This window comes from Haemaphysalis longicornis, unplaced genomic scaffold, assembly GCF_048455015.1.
Source record: "Haemaphysalis longicornis isolate Haplotype H1 unplaced genomic scaffold, Haemaphysalis longicornis Haplotype H1 scaffold_6, whole genome shotgun sequence".
Taxonomy (NCBI): Eukaryota; Metazoa; Arthropoda; class Arachnida; order Ixodida; family Ixodidae; genus Haemaphysalis; species Haemaphysalis longicornis.
Window position 1 is genome coordinate 53,337,076 of NW_027526407.1, and position 15,732 is coordinate 53,352,807.

Consider the following 15,732-nt stretch of genomic DNA (forward strand, 5'->3'; position numbering starts at 1 on the left):
AATTTTCTGGTCTGAAAACCAGCGCCCCAGATGAAGTATTTGAAAAAAATGAAAGCACAGTTCTCCCACTAACTTATTCTTCGGGGTTTATCAAAAGGAGAGTAGACGATAGACATGAAAAGCCAGCTGCATGCAAGTCTAAATGAGATCCGGGAGACTGAAATCACGGGCGGAAACCTGAACACACCAAGTATGCTTCTCAGACTACAAAATATTTCACGCGCAAACGAGATCGGAAACGGCTTGCGAAGAACCCTGGCGAAAATTAGCAGTGGCTTGGCTCGGCTATGCCAGCATATACGTACCGTGAGCTAAGGTTCAGCACCCGTACTCCAATTGGATTGGATTTCAATCCAACACAATCCAATTTAATCCAATCTAAGCCAATCCAATCAAAGCCAATCCGATCCAAACAAATCCAATGCTTCTCGCGCTTGCGCAGAACGGCCCTTCACGGCACTCGCGAAACCGCTCAACCTCGGCCAGTGTATAGCTTACGCTGCAAAAATATAATGCACGCGTTGATAGCGTTTCTCGCCGATAGTTCGGGTATTATAGCCAAAGTACCTCAATCTCACGAAACCGAAACCTCCCCTTTCTGCAGCATAAGCACGTGCGCAGTTGCCTCTAACCACACAACAAGCATTCTGTGTCGGCGCAGACGAACACCACACTTACTTACCGCGACTAAGAATCGCTTACCATTGACCTTACTGATGCCATCAATAACACAAACGTTAGTACCTCAGGCCGGCTGGTTGGCTACACGCAGTTATGCGTTTCAGAAAGCGCTAAACCTCTATGTCTTCACGGCCCTCTTGGTCTCGCTCACGACGTCCAGCATGTCGCCGTGACTTGTATGTGAGCGCCCCCGACACGACCTATGGAGAAAACGGGGCCAAGGAGACGTCACCCCTGACGTCACTGCACCAAGATTCAATAAAATCTAACACTTAGCTTGCCTATAGACCCGTTCAACTTGTGCGCACTGGAAGTAGCAGTTTTATTACGGTGTATATAGCCCAGCTGGCTGTATAGTTGACAAGTCGATCTAGTTGAGCCTGCACCGCCAATTCCAGTAGACCTTGTTCGAAACTTGTTTCGTCAAATCCAGGAATTCGTTTCATAGAGATTCGTTACATCCAGGTTTAATTGTAATAACTTCAATACGCGCTAACTGTTTGGTTAAGGCTCCGTCAATACGTGTTTCGTTGACTGGTTGTCTGGTCACTGTCTGGCTTGTCGTCACTGCGCGAAATACTCTAACATGAACCAACCCGCCCAACATGTTTTATTGATCAAACTAATCAGTTTGCATCAGAAGCGAAGAGGGAACGGGACATCTTTCCGTCAGTGTAGTTGCTGTTGTTGGAAAACGTTTAGTTAAGCAGGATAAGTTCGGAGTGTCCTTTACTTCGGAAGATCACGTGACGACCGTGTGCCGCTCCGCTGCTCGTGTCGTCATAGTCAGCGGTGATAATGTAACCTAAACTAACAGTTTATAAGTTTTGGTCAATTACCCCGAGATATCACAGAGTCCTCGGGTGTAAATCAGTCAAATCTAGCTGTGTAACAGGTCCACCACGAGGGCACCTGCTTGGGCGACCAGCAGTTCTTGAGAGGCGTTGCAGTAGCGTGGACCACCACCCAATGTGTCATGCGTCAGGTGCTCAGATAGGGCAAATAAGCATTCAGTTTTACGACGAACCAACCAGCGTCGGTCAAAGAAGCTACCAGAATTGCTCTCCTCCCAACAACGATCCTACTACACCCATAAATCTTCACTGCGCCCTCAAGCCATCTTGCTCGAACAGCTCAGCCCACTCGAACCGGTCGGCCCACCTCCTTCCTAACGCGATACCCACAAGACTCTCCCTCCTCATCCCAGAAGACTCAACACCAAGGCTCCCACGATTCTAGAGTCCTTTTCATGCTTACTCTTACCCCACCCTTTAACCCGCTTCACTTAATAAGCCTAGAGCCCACCGGGCGTACAATAAAGGCATCTCTCTCTCTCTCTCTCTCTGTCTCTCTCTCTCTCTCTCTCTCTCTCTCTCTCTCTCTCTCTCTCTCTCTCTCTCTCTCTCTCTCTCTCTCTCTCTCTCTCTCTCTCTCTCATGAGAAGCAATCGCGCCTCGCGTGACCTCGGCACATACTCTCATGGAGCACAAAAACGTGCCAGCCATGCCAAAGTATACATAAACGCAAGACGTAACGTCTACGTTGCTGAATCTGACAGCGCGATGCAGAAGACCTGTACGAATCCACCCGAGCGCAAGAAAGACGACGAGCACTGTGCATGGGCTTGGCGTGACTCCCGAAAATGGCGGCAGTAAAGCGAACTCGGATGCGTTGAACGGAGGAGCGGTCATTACACGCACCCGCTTATTTAGGGGCTAATCTGAATCAATGTGGTCCGCCTTGAGTAAGGTGCGTGCACGTAACGTCGTTTGCAGGCTTAGTTTTTCTAGAGAACGACCACCACGAAGTACATTTCGACAGATCTCATGGACATCGTGTCTTCGGACTATAGCGGCCTACGTGCTCGTCTAAGATCCCAACGTCAAACTCCAGTCTAGCACTGGGGCAAGCACTGAACGTATAGCTCCCGTTCGATTCCAGAAGAATACTTCCCAGGACGTCAGGGAAAACCCTACGAACATACATAGCCACGCCACACCTCACACACGAAGTGCCCCGAAAGCCCGAACAGGCCGATGCGGACGTCTATACATGCGGAGTGTAACTGGCCACATGTTCGCTTTCTCCCTTCCCCATCAGCGCCCAAGGGCAGCTAGACATCATGCTTCGCGCGAATGCACAGAAGTATGCCTGGACTGAGGTTCTCGCCTCCGTCTTATGGCAAATCCTTTCATTCATTCACGCATCCCTTGAGGAATATTCAGCATCATCATCACCACCAGCCTATCTACGCCCACTGCAGGGCAAAGGCCTCTCCCATAGATCTCTAATCATACCGGTCCTGTGCTAACTGCGACCAATATATCCCCGCAAACTTCTTGATCTCATCTGCCCATCTAACTTTCTGCCGCCCCCTGCCACGCTTGCCTTCTGTAGGGATCCACTCTGTTACCTTTAATGACCAACAGATTATCTTGCCTTCGCATTACATGCCCTGCCCACGACCATTTCTTCTTTTTAATTTCTACTAATATGACCTTAACACGCGTTTGTTTCCTGACCCACTCCGCTCTCTTCTTGTTCCTTAATGTTACACCTATCATCTTCCGTTCCATTGCTCGCTGAGTCGTCCTCGTTTTAAGTTGAACCCTCTTAGTGAGCCTCCAAGTTTCTGCCCCGTGGGTGAGTGCCGGTAAGATGCAGCTGTCACACTTTCCCGTTCAGGGACAGTGGTAGGCTGCCATTCATATGAGAATGCCTGCCGTATGCACTCCACCCCATTCTTATCCTTCTGATTATCCCTGCCTCATGGTTGGGATCGGGGGTCACAATTTGGCCAAAGTAGATACATTCGCTCACCACTTCCACTGCCTCGCCACCTATCTCAAACCGCTATGCTGTCCCGAGGTTATTGATCATTACTTCAGTTTTCTGCATATTAATTTTCAGGCCCACTGTTCTCGGAATATTCACTTACGGGCAAACAGTTAGTACCTTTGCACGCACGGTTGCTTCAAGGACACGATGGGTTGGTTGAAAACGTTCGTACGTTGAATATTCCGCGTTTCTAAATGGAAATCTGCGGAGCCCACGCGAGGCACATCACTATTTCAAACGCAGGGAAGCGCATTAGGACGAATTCAAACGAACACGTTCCCAAACCCAGTACGACAAAATCATCTATCCCCTATACAATACTCCCCGGAGTGTGCGTTTTGCGGCAATTCAGGCACACTCTACCACATCCGACCTTCCCCCCGTTACAAACCCTTCCCGTGAGCAGTGGGAGAGCATGTCATCCAGCTACAGCCTCCACGACCAGATTATCTTGGTTGACCGAGCGGTGAGCGCCAGGATTGCCCATGGATTTCCGGACTAGAAAGCCACCCCACAATTTATTTTTGCAAAGTAAAGTTTTAGGGGCGAATCACCTTAAGAATTGTCCGTGGCTTGTCCCTTGGCGTCCGTGTGCACAGTGTTGCGCATGCATGAGGAGCATTGGATTGGATTGGATTGGATTGGATTGGATTGTATATACTGTACACACGCATTGTCACTCATTTACATGCGCGAGTGGGCAATGCCACGGGTGATTTACGGCAAGAACGATCCCCAGTGCTTCGCCCACTCGTCCTGATTCGCTTCGTGGAGATGCGTGAATCTCTCTCTCTCTCTCTCTCTCTCTCTCTCTCTCTCTCTCTCTCTCTCTCTCTCTCTCTCTCTCTCTCTCTCTCTCTCTCTCTCTCTCTCTCTCTCTCTCTCTCTCTCTCTCTCTCTCGGGGAATAGGTCCAGCAGCAGTCTAATCCCCTTTGGCGCTCTGTCATTAGCGCTGTTGGAAGAAACGAAGCTATTGCTGAGAACCGTGCTTTCGAACAGCCCACCAAACTTTTAGAGAAACAAGCTGTGGCGGCGAAGAATTTTAAAGCTGCCTTTACGACATGAAGGCTGCAGAAGAAAGTTACCTTTACCCCTCCGACCGGTTGTCCAAGCTTGACCCAATACGGAAGGAAAGAACTTGCCCAAGGAATGCGGCGCGTATACATTGCTTCGATCGTGTCAATTGCATATCGCTCATAGAGACATTGGATGGGACTGGGAAAACTTCATTGGGGCCTGCGAATAAAGTCCTATTACTAGGCCTTCATGATTTGGCCGGAGTCGTCACCGCAGATGTAGCCAACCCCGCTAGGGCCTCCCCGCTCCCCGTCACCGGGTCGCCGGGGTCCCCCTGCCTGGCCAGCGCCAAGATGACTCGCTGGACATCCTGGAGTTGAAGATTTTGATCTTCAGATATGCGTCTGTTTGCGAGTTGTCATGGCATATCGCTGATAGAGACAGATATGCGTCTTTTTGCGAGTTAGGCGATTTTGTAGCTTATTGCCGCCATCTTATTGCTGAGACTGGCAGTATGTCCAGAGGACGTCGGCGTCCGCGATGAGGTAAACCGTCATTTTCAAGTTGCGACTAAGGACAATATCTAGCGCGGTTAGGGATTATGTGGCGAGAAGTCTAGACGCAGATATAGTTTAACGTCGGTGCATCAGTGAAAATGTTGGTTACCACCACTTTTCAGAAACCAAGTGCACAATTTCAGTCTTTACTGCTACGTGCTGCCGCAGGGCCGCGTGCGACTCCTTGAGTGACTGCGGGAAGATGACTGTTAGCTAACGTTGATGATTGGGCGAGTTGGTGGTCCATATTCTTGATTTAACACCACACACAACAAACAAGGACGAAACGGAGAGCGAGACACAGCCTTCACAAATGCTTACTCCCATTTGATTGGAATGGCAAACAGTGAGGCGTGTGAAGTCTGCGACACACTGGAGTCCATACGCCATCTTCTATGCGAATGTCCGCGTTTTTCATCGGCAAGAAGGCAGCTCCCGGATCGCAGCAGCAAATGGGGCCCTGGGGCACCACCCTCTGAGAGCTAGATAGCCTGAATTTATAATAAAGTTTCCTACTACTACTACTCCTCAACTTTACGGAAGCTCGATTCTCGGCGGCCGTTCTCTGAGGAGAAAATCCTGGGCCACTGGCCTTCACCGTCATCTACGCACAAGGCCACAAAAACGCTCCTGTGCTTCCTAAAAACAACGAACTTGCACAGGAGACTGTAGAGCAAAAGAGTATAGTATATGAAGTCAGTGAACTCTATCGCCTATGGTGTCGTAACGCTGGCCACACATCTTTCCGCTCTCTCTTTACCTTCCCCTTCTTTTACTGTTTTCATCTTTTTTTTTCATTGTTTCCCTTCCCCACGTGTAGGATAGCAAACTAGGTCACGGCCTGGTTGACATTCCTGCTTTTCCTTTACCTTAATTCCTTCCTTACTTCCACAGGCGCTGACTTACAACTGAAGTTTATTGCTGTGACATCTGGCATATAAATACAGCAGAAATCTAGGCAACAAAGAACACGCGAAAACAAAATAACAAATATGCTACGGCATCGCTACCGTCATATGCTTACACACTGTCTAGATAGGCGATTTATTTTGCTGATACCGCCACAGAAGGGAAGCTTACACACTTATCTTCTTTCATTGCCATTTCGTGAGCCCCAGTAATTTCCCTTGTCAGTTAATGCTTATTTTAGGTGCGGAGCACCTTAGGACCGCACAATGTCCGTCCGCGTCCGTGCGCATAGCATTTACACTCGCAAAAAAATCACACAGGCACCGGCAGGATTACAGCCTATGTCTGGTAGACCAGACATAGTTAGTGACAGTCGTCTTATCGATTGGACTACGACCGTGAGTTAGTGGCCGAGAGTCAAACGGCTTACTCCCTCGCCTGTAACGGTGCGGAGTACCTTAGAACCTCCCGATGTCCGTCCGCATACATCCGTGCGCACACCACCATCAAGCGAAAATCAAGCGAAATTCGATTTGAGCCGTGAGTTCCAGCTTCATTTAGGGAATTATCAAGGTGCAACTCACGGCTCAAATCGAATGATGGTGGGGGCGCAAATCGGATGTTCCACTGGGCGCAACTTGGATGTCATTTCGAGTCCCCGTACTCCGCACCCTCGCCATCATCCATGGAGTGGAGATGCTGCCATTTTTATACAATATTTCGGTACTACTAAAGATAGGCTATTATTAAAGATAGGCTAATCATAGGCTATTAAAGATAGGCCACGCCTGTGTGTCTCGCTCTCCCTTTCGTCCATGTTTGTTGTGTGCACTGTGAAATCAACAATGACTGTTAGCGCTGTTAGGGCTATTGTTTATAACGATTGCCGCCGTTCCGCCTTCGTGAAAACGGTCGTGGTGTTGTCAGTGACGACGCTGCTGCCTTGAACAAAATTTAGCATCCCTTCCCAAGGAAAGCTGAGAGAATCGCGAAAGCTGGAAGTGCTTCAAATCGATCGTCAAACCTAGAACGAACCCACGTGACTATTTTTCGTGCAATAAATAAACGCATTTACGAGCGCTCTAAACGTATACCGATACGCGGTTTACGAGATATAGGTAAACTGTTGTACTCCTCCTTCATGATCGATGTGTGTACTGTCCTATCTAGAACCGTTCCTTTTTTTACGATTTTCAAGTAACCGTATTGACACAATGTGAGCCCGCCCGGTTTCACGCACGCGCCGCGTGTCAAGACGTCATACAAGAGCTTCTGGGTTCACCAACCGGTATATGAGGAAATACACGGTAGGTTCCTCTAAGAAAGCTTTCGCTTTAAAAATAACGAACTCGACAGGTGAAAGTTAGCTTTATCGGATCCGCCTCAGGGTTGCCGCCCATGCCCCAACTTCGAAAAGGGCGGGACCCGCTATACAGTCAAACCCGTTTATACCGAACTGCAATATGCACCGCGATTAGTTAGATATATCCAATAGTTCGATATAGCCGAACCCGCCTTAACGAGCTTATTGTTACGAGTTCGCAATCCGTGGGAGTCCCCCGCCCCCTCCCCAACTCCGCCATCCGCGTGTGCAGAAACGAACACAGTACAGTAGCCATTACCAGACCAAAATAGTACATTTATTGCAAGTATCAAAGCTACTTTCCGCCTTAACTGCCCACGTTGCAAAAAAAAAACAACGGTGATTTTTGTTTTCACTTTCATTTTGGCGGCTTCAACTAGCATAGCCATTCTCTACACGAAACATTGTTTGCACCAGTTCGAGTCCGTGTCCTCAAAAATCTAAGAAGCATTGGCGGAGCCCATCGACTGCCGAAAGCGCTTCATTATAAGCGTCGGACGGATTTCACTGGCGACATCATCGGAAACATTGGCGAGCTCTTCCCACAGTTCACCGATGCTGCTGTCTTGGTCCGCACTCACTGATTGGGCAGGTTCCGTCGCGAGTCTCGCGCATCGGAAACAGTTCCGGAAAATATTGGGCGTCACGTCGCTCCGTGCGAGGCGCAATGTCTCAGTCGCGGCTCTTGATCCGTGCTCGCGGCCAATCCACATCTCAATCGCCGCTCCGAGATCATGCATTTCGGCGGCCATTCTAGGCGCCCAGAGTTCGATATATCGGATGTGAACTTCGTTATAAGGAATATGTTTCCCATGTATTTCCGTAACTGAATTATTTTTGTTCGATATATAGCATAATTCGCTCTATCCGGGTTCGTTATAGCCGGGTTTGACTGTACTGGTGCCTGTGTAACAAATCGTCGCCACTCGAGCGCGCCGCGCCATTGTTCGCTAAATCACTATTGTTCCTCGGACTGTCGACATCGTATACAACGACGTATCGAATTACGCGCGTCCGCACGACGCTTGGAGAGGTGCGAGAAGAATTGGCGCGATAGATATGTCGACATCGGGAACCCAGCGCAGAGATCACCAGTTACAAAATGGAATATTTGTTATCAGTTAAAATCGTCTCCGTTTGGAACACGTGCAGGTCGCTACTTCTTTCTTCGAACTTATCTCCAGAAGAGAGGATAGGGCAGAGAACGAAGGGGCAGCAAAAAGAAAGGGAAACGGAAACGTATACGCCTTCTTTGGATTGAACAAGCTATAGCCTTGCCTTAATTCGTACTGCTTCAAGTTTCATTTTGCGGAGGTCAACATCTTCAGTCGTCTGCAGTTTGTGGCAGATCCGAAGAGGGAAGTGATCTCGAACGATTAAACGAATACGACTTTCCAGAACACGAGCGTGTCCGATGGGTTTTTTTTTTTTTTGAACAACATGAGCAATTCAGAATGATGCTTAACGCGATCTGCTCCGTCAGTGCAGACTGCGTGTCTTGTACCCGGTGGCGTACGCAGATTTTTTTTTTTTTTTTCGTTGAAGAAGAGGCGGGCACCCTCAAAAGGAGAAAGACGGCACACGCAAGGAGGGAAAGACAAAAAAAAAAAAGAAAAGAAAAATTTACCATCCCTTCCACAAGAAAGCTGAGAAGGAAAGTGCGAAATCTTTCTCACATCAAAAGTGCGTCAAAACCTTCGCTACACAAGTGCGCCCAAGCTTCGCCGAAAGTGCATCCAATCGATCTTCATACCTTTAAAGGCCTAAATAGCAAGCAAAATCGAACCCATGCGACGACTGTTCTCTCACTAAGTAAACGCATCAACAAACGATCTATATATAGTACGCTGATTCGTGGTTTATGAGATAAAGGTATACTACTGTACTCCTCCATGATCGCTGCGTGTATTGCCTTATCTAGAACAGTTCCTTTTTCGCGACATTCAAGTGACCGTTTTGACACAATGGAAGACCGGTTTCACGCATGCGCCATGTGTACAGAGATCTTATCAGAGCTTTTCGGTCGACCAACCGGTCTACGGAAAATGCATTAGTTTTTTTCACTGGAAGTCATCGGTCCCATTAACGAAACTTCGCTTTAAAAATCAAACCAGAAAAAAAAATGAAAAGTCAGAGCAAGGAATTTATTCAAAATAAAAATAATGGACTTGATGATGCCCTACTCTGCTAACTTTCGGATTGTTTTGTTCATTTTTTTTTACCCCGGTGAAATTTCAAAATCGCTGTTCTTGTAAGGTATATATCGACGCTGCATATGCTTGGTGCATGGATTGCGACACGAAAATTGTTATCGGTACTACTTGATGACAGGCAGCGGCGCCGCGTTCGCCCCCCCCCCCCTCCCCTCCCGGGATCGAAAATTTCGGGGGGAAGGGGGGCGGGGTGTACTACTCTCCTTCTCTCCCTCTGCGTAGGCCAGTGCCAGGCTGTACTACCCTCGAACAAAAACCTAGGACGGGGCCGGGGGCGCCGAAATTGCAAGGTGTACACAGCGCCATCCTGACAATTAATAAATTGACGGCACTTGGTGCGGGAGGTACAGCGATTCGTACTTCAACTGGCTATATCTGGAAGTGACGGATACTCTTCAAACAAGTGTAGGAGACTGAAGCGATCGGCGTAAACTTCAGAATGGTACACTAATTTTCTCTAAATCATTTCAAGCCAACACCGCAGAAGGCCGTACCTACAACGCACTCTAGAATTGCTTGTGATTCTGAAAACCTATACTGATATAAGCACGCGAAAACAAACCAGGCGACATACTCGTGCGGCCGGCGGGAAACCGGCTTTCTTGGCTCGGGCCCGGCGCATTCTGCTTTCTTTCCTGGCCACATTCTCGCACACACGCGCTCCCGTGCGCGCTTTGGAATGCGCTGCGTAACAACGCCGTATTGACGCTAAAATCAAGGAAGCATGCAACGACGTTTACCATGACGGTTGCCGCGGACGTCCGGCGATTCCACGGGACGGGACGGGACGAAGCGGTCAGCGACGACTCGGAGACGCGGGGGGCTGATGGCAGGCGCCTCGGCCGATAACAGCGTAGAGAGAGAGGCCCTTCACTGATTCCCAAGGCTATCTGCGGCGTCGTCCGTACTCGCTCTGCTACAGCGCCACTCGCCGAGGCTGTGGAAAGGAAACACGAATATAAAAGCCGCGCTCGGTTCGGCTTCGTGTGCAGAGGCGCTTCCCGCCGGCTTTGGGTGTCGTCGACGAGCTACTCTTGTTGCGTCGACGATGTTTTGACGGTGCGCACATCTCCATACGCCGCTTAAGAAAAAGCATGTTTTGTATTTGTGTATCAGGCCGGTGAACTTTATTTAACCACGGTCGTCTGTTCGTGGTGATAGGTGTGCTTATAAGAAGCAATGCAAATCACTATCTTATCAGAAAATTAAATCGTGACTACCAGTTGAAAACAGTTACACAGCCCTAGCGCGCATTCTACGGAGTTCCGAATTCCTTTGGTATGGTTCCGTAAGATTTCGTTAGGCAATTTTGCACACACTATTCTGTGCAAGGCGCAGCATCGAGCATCCTATACTTAATCTTTCTCAGCCATCAGTTTGAACAACAGCAGTACCAGGTTAACATTGTAGATGGTATGTCAGACCACAAAATGCCAATCTGTTGACTTACACTCGACCGTCACCTACGCATGCGATCTACCGGAACGCCTGTAGCTAATTTCAGTCAAACGGATGACGGTTCCATATTAACGTATACTTTGCGCATGAATTCCCCACGTTCTCAGACAGGGCTGGGGAGCCCGGAACACACGTCAATACGCTCTGGCTTCAGTTTAAGAACATCGTGTCACATTGTATGAATAACTTCATTCCCCTGAGATTAACACGGCCCCGCAAAAATAATCCGTGGATCACACGCGAAATTATACATGCCAAAAGAAAGGTCAAGAGGTTGCGTAAATCTTTCAAGAAAAACAAAGCGAGCTCTCCTAATGCACCTAACCTGAGACGCGCAATCGCAAACTTTAAGTCCAAAATAAAAGAAGCAAAATAGAACTACTTTAAATTAACGCTCCCTTCATTCATTAGAGATAACCCATGGAAACACATCCGCCCTCATAGAACAGACACCCCGGATTTTTCTACAGAAGAAAAAAAAAAGCTAAAGCTAATTTTTACAATAATTTTTTTCACTCTGTTTTCACAAAAGATAACAGAAGAACCCCTGGACTTCCTTTTGCCGATAGTATTTTAATTGACCCCTTGATTATCACTGATGAGGGAATGCTGAACCTCTTGCTGAACGTCGATCCTAAAAAGCATGCAAGCCCGATGAAATCCCCAGCAATTTTCTCAGACGTTATGCGGAATGGTGCAGCCGGTGTCTGGGACTATAGTCTTCCGTAAGTCTGTATCTTCTTCAAAGCTGCTGGATGATTGGAAAAAAGCAAAGGTCGCACCGATACCTAAAACAGGCAACAGCGAAGACCCATCTGATTTCTGCAGACCCATCTCACTTACTAGCACATCATGTAAATTACTTGAACACATCATTCTGAAGCGCATTCCTAGAGACAAATTCCTAGAGACAAATGGCAACTTATCACCTTACCAACACGGATTTAGAAAAGGGTTATCCACAACAACGCAGCTAACTGAAGTTGTACATGACCTCACTTTTTCTATCTTCCTTCACTTTTTTACACTGTCGCAGACGTAGGGAGCAAAATACCCCCCAAAACTCATAATCCTATACACCTTGCCCCAGGGCTTGGGCGAGGAGATACCCCTGCGCCCATCACACATAGTGTACCCGGTTTCTTCACCATCTAGCGCGCTTTTCGCGCGGCCATTCCTGTCCACGTTCCCCTTGGTTTTATGTATGGCGGCAACGTGGGACGAGTGCAAGTGTGACAGTGTCCTCGCTACTCGGAAATATATAGACGTTCCTGCATCGACTGTAACCGACTACCGCCTCACCAGAGAAGCTGCTGTATATTGCGTCCAGCGAATGCCCTGTTGGTAGGTGTGTGTGTACTCGTTTCACTAAGAAAACTTTGTTGTTGATTGTCGGAGAAATTCAGGTAGCATTCTCTCGTGATGGACGTGAATACCCACTCACAAGAGCATAGTTGACGCTACTTCCTTACCAGACGGGTACGCGAAAAGTTTTGTCGAACTGAATGCTGGTCGCAGCGAAATGTAGCCACCCGCACCTTAACCAAACTGGTATATTTTTTTTCTTTCCGTGCGACAACCTGCCCAAAAGGCATTGTTGAAGGCCTACGCTGTAAATAAAATGAGAGTATAGCTGCGAAGGAGCTCCCTATAATGTTGACAAATTTATTTCATGTAAAAGTCGAATGACACTGTCCATTAAAAGCTGGTAGTGTGCACTGCGAGTAGGTTTGCCGAATACCTTCCCAAATGGTAGTCTTAAAAGCCACGCATTTACACTATAGCACGTGTTTAACCAGTTGCCTGTGTGGAGTTTAACCCGTTGCCCGTGTGGAGACGGTCAAATATCACTGTTACCTCGCCCAGATAACGAAGAGGTTGCATGCTGCACTTTGTTACGAAACATTGGCTATTGTACTTTTCGAGTATCCTTTGGAACGACTGTGCTCTAGATGATGATTCTAATAATGCCTAAAATTTAGAACATTGGACTCGTTGGAATTCATGCTTTATTTGTTGCGCGCAAGATAGTGCTCGTGTCCTCGTTAGTCAGGCCCGCCATGCGGCGTTTCGCTTTCGCGCTGTAACGTTCGTAACGGCGGCGCCTGCGGAAAGGTCAGTGTCATCACAACCTCGGTCCTCAGCGATGGCGAACAGAGAGCGCCACGTCTGCTGCAAGTCCCGCGGCCTGTAGTCGTGGCTCGCCACTATCCTAGGCCTCGTGCAGGGCCTGAAACGCTTTTTGTAATTAAGGAAACCCTCGTCGTGCACTCTCTTGATGCCCATTTTGCCGGCCACCATTCCCGTGAGGAAGACGTCTTCGAGGTACAGGTAAGGCACGCCGGCGCTACCACGCACCAGGAGCGGAGCGCAGTCTCCGGACAAGAGGTACGACGGCCCGGTCAGAAAGTCCGGGTACGTCGAGTTGCGGTACTCTCTGGCGGACACGTACCACTTGCTCCGGGGGTTCCTATGCGGCTTCCACTCCCGGGCCAGCAGGCCCCACATGGTCCGTTTCACGCCTTGCAATATGCGTACCCGATCCGCGAGGCCCCAGACGTTGAGTAACATGTCATCGTCGATCTTCAGGACGAACTGGGGGCCAGGACAGTACTCGTTGGACCAGCGGACCATCGCTATCGACTTGAGGGTCAGGTTCCGGTACGAGTCGGTGAAGTCAGCCTGAACAAGGTCTCCGTGCTTGGTATCCTCGTATAGAATTTTGCTCTGGTCCGGTTTGAGCATCGGCCTGCCGATGAGAAACACGAGCCGATAGCCACGTCGGCACGCCGCTGCTCCCCACGTTTCCCGGATGACCTCACGTTGGGCGAAGTTGATGGTGCTGCTGAGCACCACAATGAGGAGGGTCAGTACTCGCGAGCCAGAGCAGATGTTGGGCTTGTTTAGGATGTAGCTGAATGTGTAACAATCCTCGGCGTTTGGTGCACTGTAGAAGAATTTGGGGGTAGACGGTCGTTGGCCAACACTGGGGGACTGTCTCGTCCTGAAGGCGACCTAGCTCCCCCATAAGCCGGTGAGGAAAGGTTGTGTCCTGTTCTCACTGGTGTCATGCCCCAGTCGAAGTGTATCCGGGAAAGGTGCAGGTACCACGTAAGGAAGACCACGTAAGCGGCGACGCCGCTTGTGGCGCACACAAGCTGCTTCCGCGACAAATTGCAGAGGACGGAATCGCCTGTTGTTGTTCCCGTCATCAGGAAGGGCCTGAAGAAAAGAAAACACGAAATTGAAAAAAAGAGTAACTCACGCGCTCTCGCTGCAAATCTTAAAAGGGCCATGAGGACGAAATACAAGTTTCTTTTACTCGAAAGATTTCGTCTTTTATAGACCTCGTAGCGCCTGTCCGGCAGCAAATGTTGCCGTACTCACTGAGAAATTAATCAATTTAGGTTGAAATTTTAATTCTCCGCCAGATCGTGCGTTTTCGGGACGTCAGCAATCAAGTCATAAGCGCGCGTATACAAAAGAACTTGCACTGCATGATTCGGTTGCAGCGCTGCTCGCCGTCAGTCTTCCCAGATGGCGCTACCGTGCACGGACTGTTGTCTGCAGCTGCTTTACAGATGACACCAAACAAGAACGACAGATCAGGGTTTTAACGGATAACAATAAACAACAATAATGATGTCAAGGTCCTCTGGGTACCCGGACACTCTGGCAACACGGGCAATGAGACTGCGCACAAGCTGGCCAGTGAGGCTCGCTCTTCCCACGACTCGAAGCTTGAGCTCATTCCTCTCAAATCTCAAAGCCCTGAGTCACAGCCCTGAAGAGAAGCGGAGAAGGAACAAGCTTCAAAAGTCCAAAAAGCTCCTGACCCACGTACCACTCCTTGAGGATCCCCTACCTAAGGGTCTTCCCCGGGGCGCCCAAATGTTCGTGTTGAAAGCACGAAGTGGCTTTGCCGTTACGGAGGACGTGGTGGCAAGGTGGAGCCACGCACAGCGGTACTCAAAGCAGCCGAACCTGCCACCTTTCTCGCCGCCCCAGTGCAGTGTGTGCTTGGCCGCCAAGCCGGCCAACATGCGTCACTTGGTGTGCAACTGTGAAGGACTGAAGGACGCACGTGACAAACATCGCCCGTCATCCGTGTCTACATACGAGGACTGGATCCGGCCAACACGCGACCACAAGAGAATTCTACTCTCACAGTGGACATTTGCGTGTGAAGCCTCCATAGTGCGACGCACGTAACCCCCTTCCCTTTTCCCCCTTCCACCACAACAGCCATAGTGCCGTCCTATTCATAATAAATTTTACAACAATTTTTTGACCGTATTTGCACCTGGCTTGTTTTTGTTAGGGCAGAAAGTAATCGTTTCGTGAAACATGGAATATCCTCGACAAACAGGGTCACGCAAGACAACGTCGCCTACGCCAAACGGCCAGTGCGTTTACACAACTCCAAAGCGGCGGACTGCTGGGCAGCATATATTAGTGTGTGCAGTACCAGCCACAGTACGGATCGGTACTTTTATGTTTGCCTCTGCTTTCGTAACGTCCACGGTTTATCCCCCCATTCCCAATTCTTTATAAAGAATGTGGCCTAAATTTAATCGCAAATAGCTCGTTCGGCAAGCTTATAAGCTCTGCCTAATTTTGCGCTTGCTTTCGCCGGCTCCCACCCATGGCAGAGCTGGATGGTATGACATCATATGCTCTGTCGCGGGGAATGTG

At 49.1% G+C, this 15,732-nt stretch overlaps 2 protein-coding genes across 3 annotated transcripts in view; both read right to left on the reverse strand.

Annotated features, from left to right (window-relative positions):
- Positions 1–10,540, reverse strand: part of Pug (pug C-1-tetrahydrofolate synthase, cytoplasmic) — a 33,564-nt gene extending 23,024 nt beyond the window's left edge. Inside the window, exons 1-2 of one of the 2 annotated variants that reach the window (XM_077674348.1) lie at positions 10,320–10,540; positions 703–881 (exon numbers count right to left, since the gene is read on the reverse strand). In XM_077674348.1, the coding sequence (XP_077530474.1) occupies positions 703–723 (21 nt within the window). In that variant the 5' untranslated portion in view covers positions 724–881; positions 10,320–10,540. The remainder of the gene's footprint in view (positions 1–702; positions 882–10,319) is intronic. The other variant, XM_077674349.1, reaches the window with a different exon arrangement.
- A 2,500-nt stretch (positions 10,541–13,040) lies between these two features.
- On the reverse strand, positions 13,041–13,912 carry LOC144141565 (beta-1,3-galactosyltransferase 5-like). The gene has a single exon (XM_077673106.1). It carries the CDS (start codon positions 13,780–13,782, stop codon positions 13,087–13,089), a length of 696 nt encoding a protein of 231 aa, XP_077529232.1. The 5' UTR covers positions 13,783–13,912; the 3' UTR covers positions 13,041–13,086.
- Between the last annotated feature and the right edge of the window lie 1,820 nt (positions 13,913–15,732).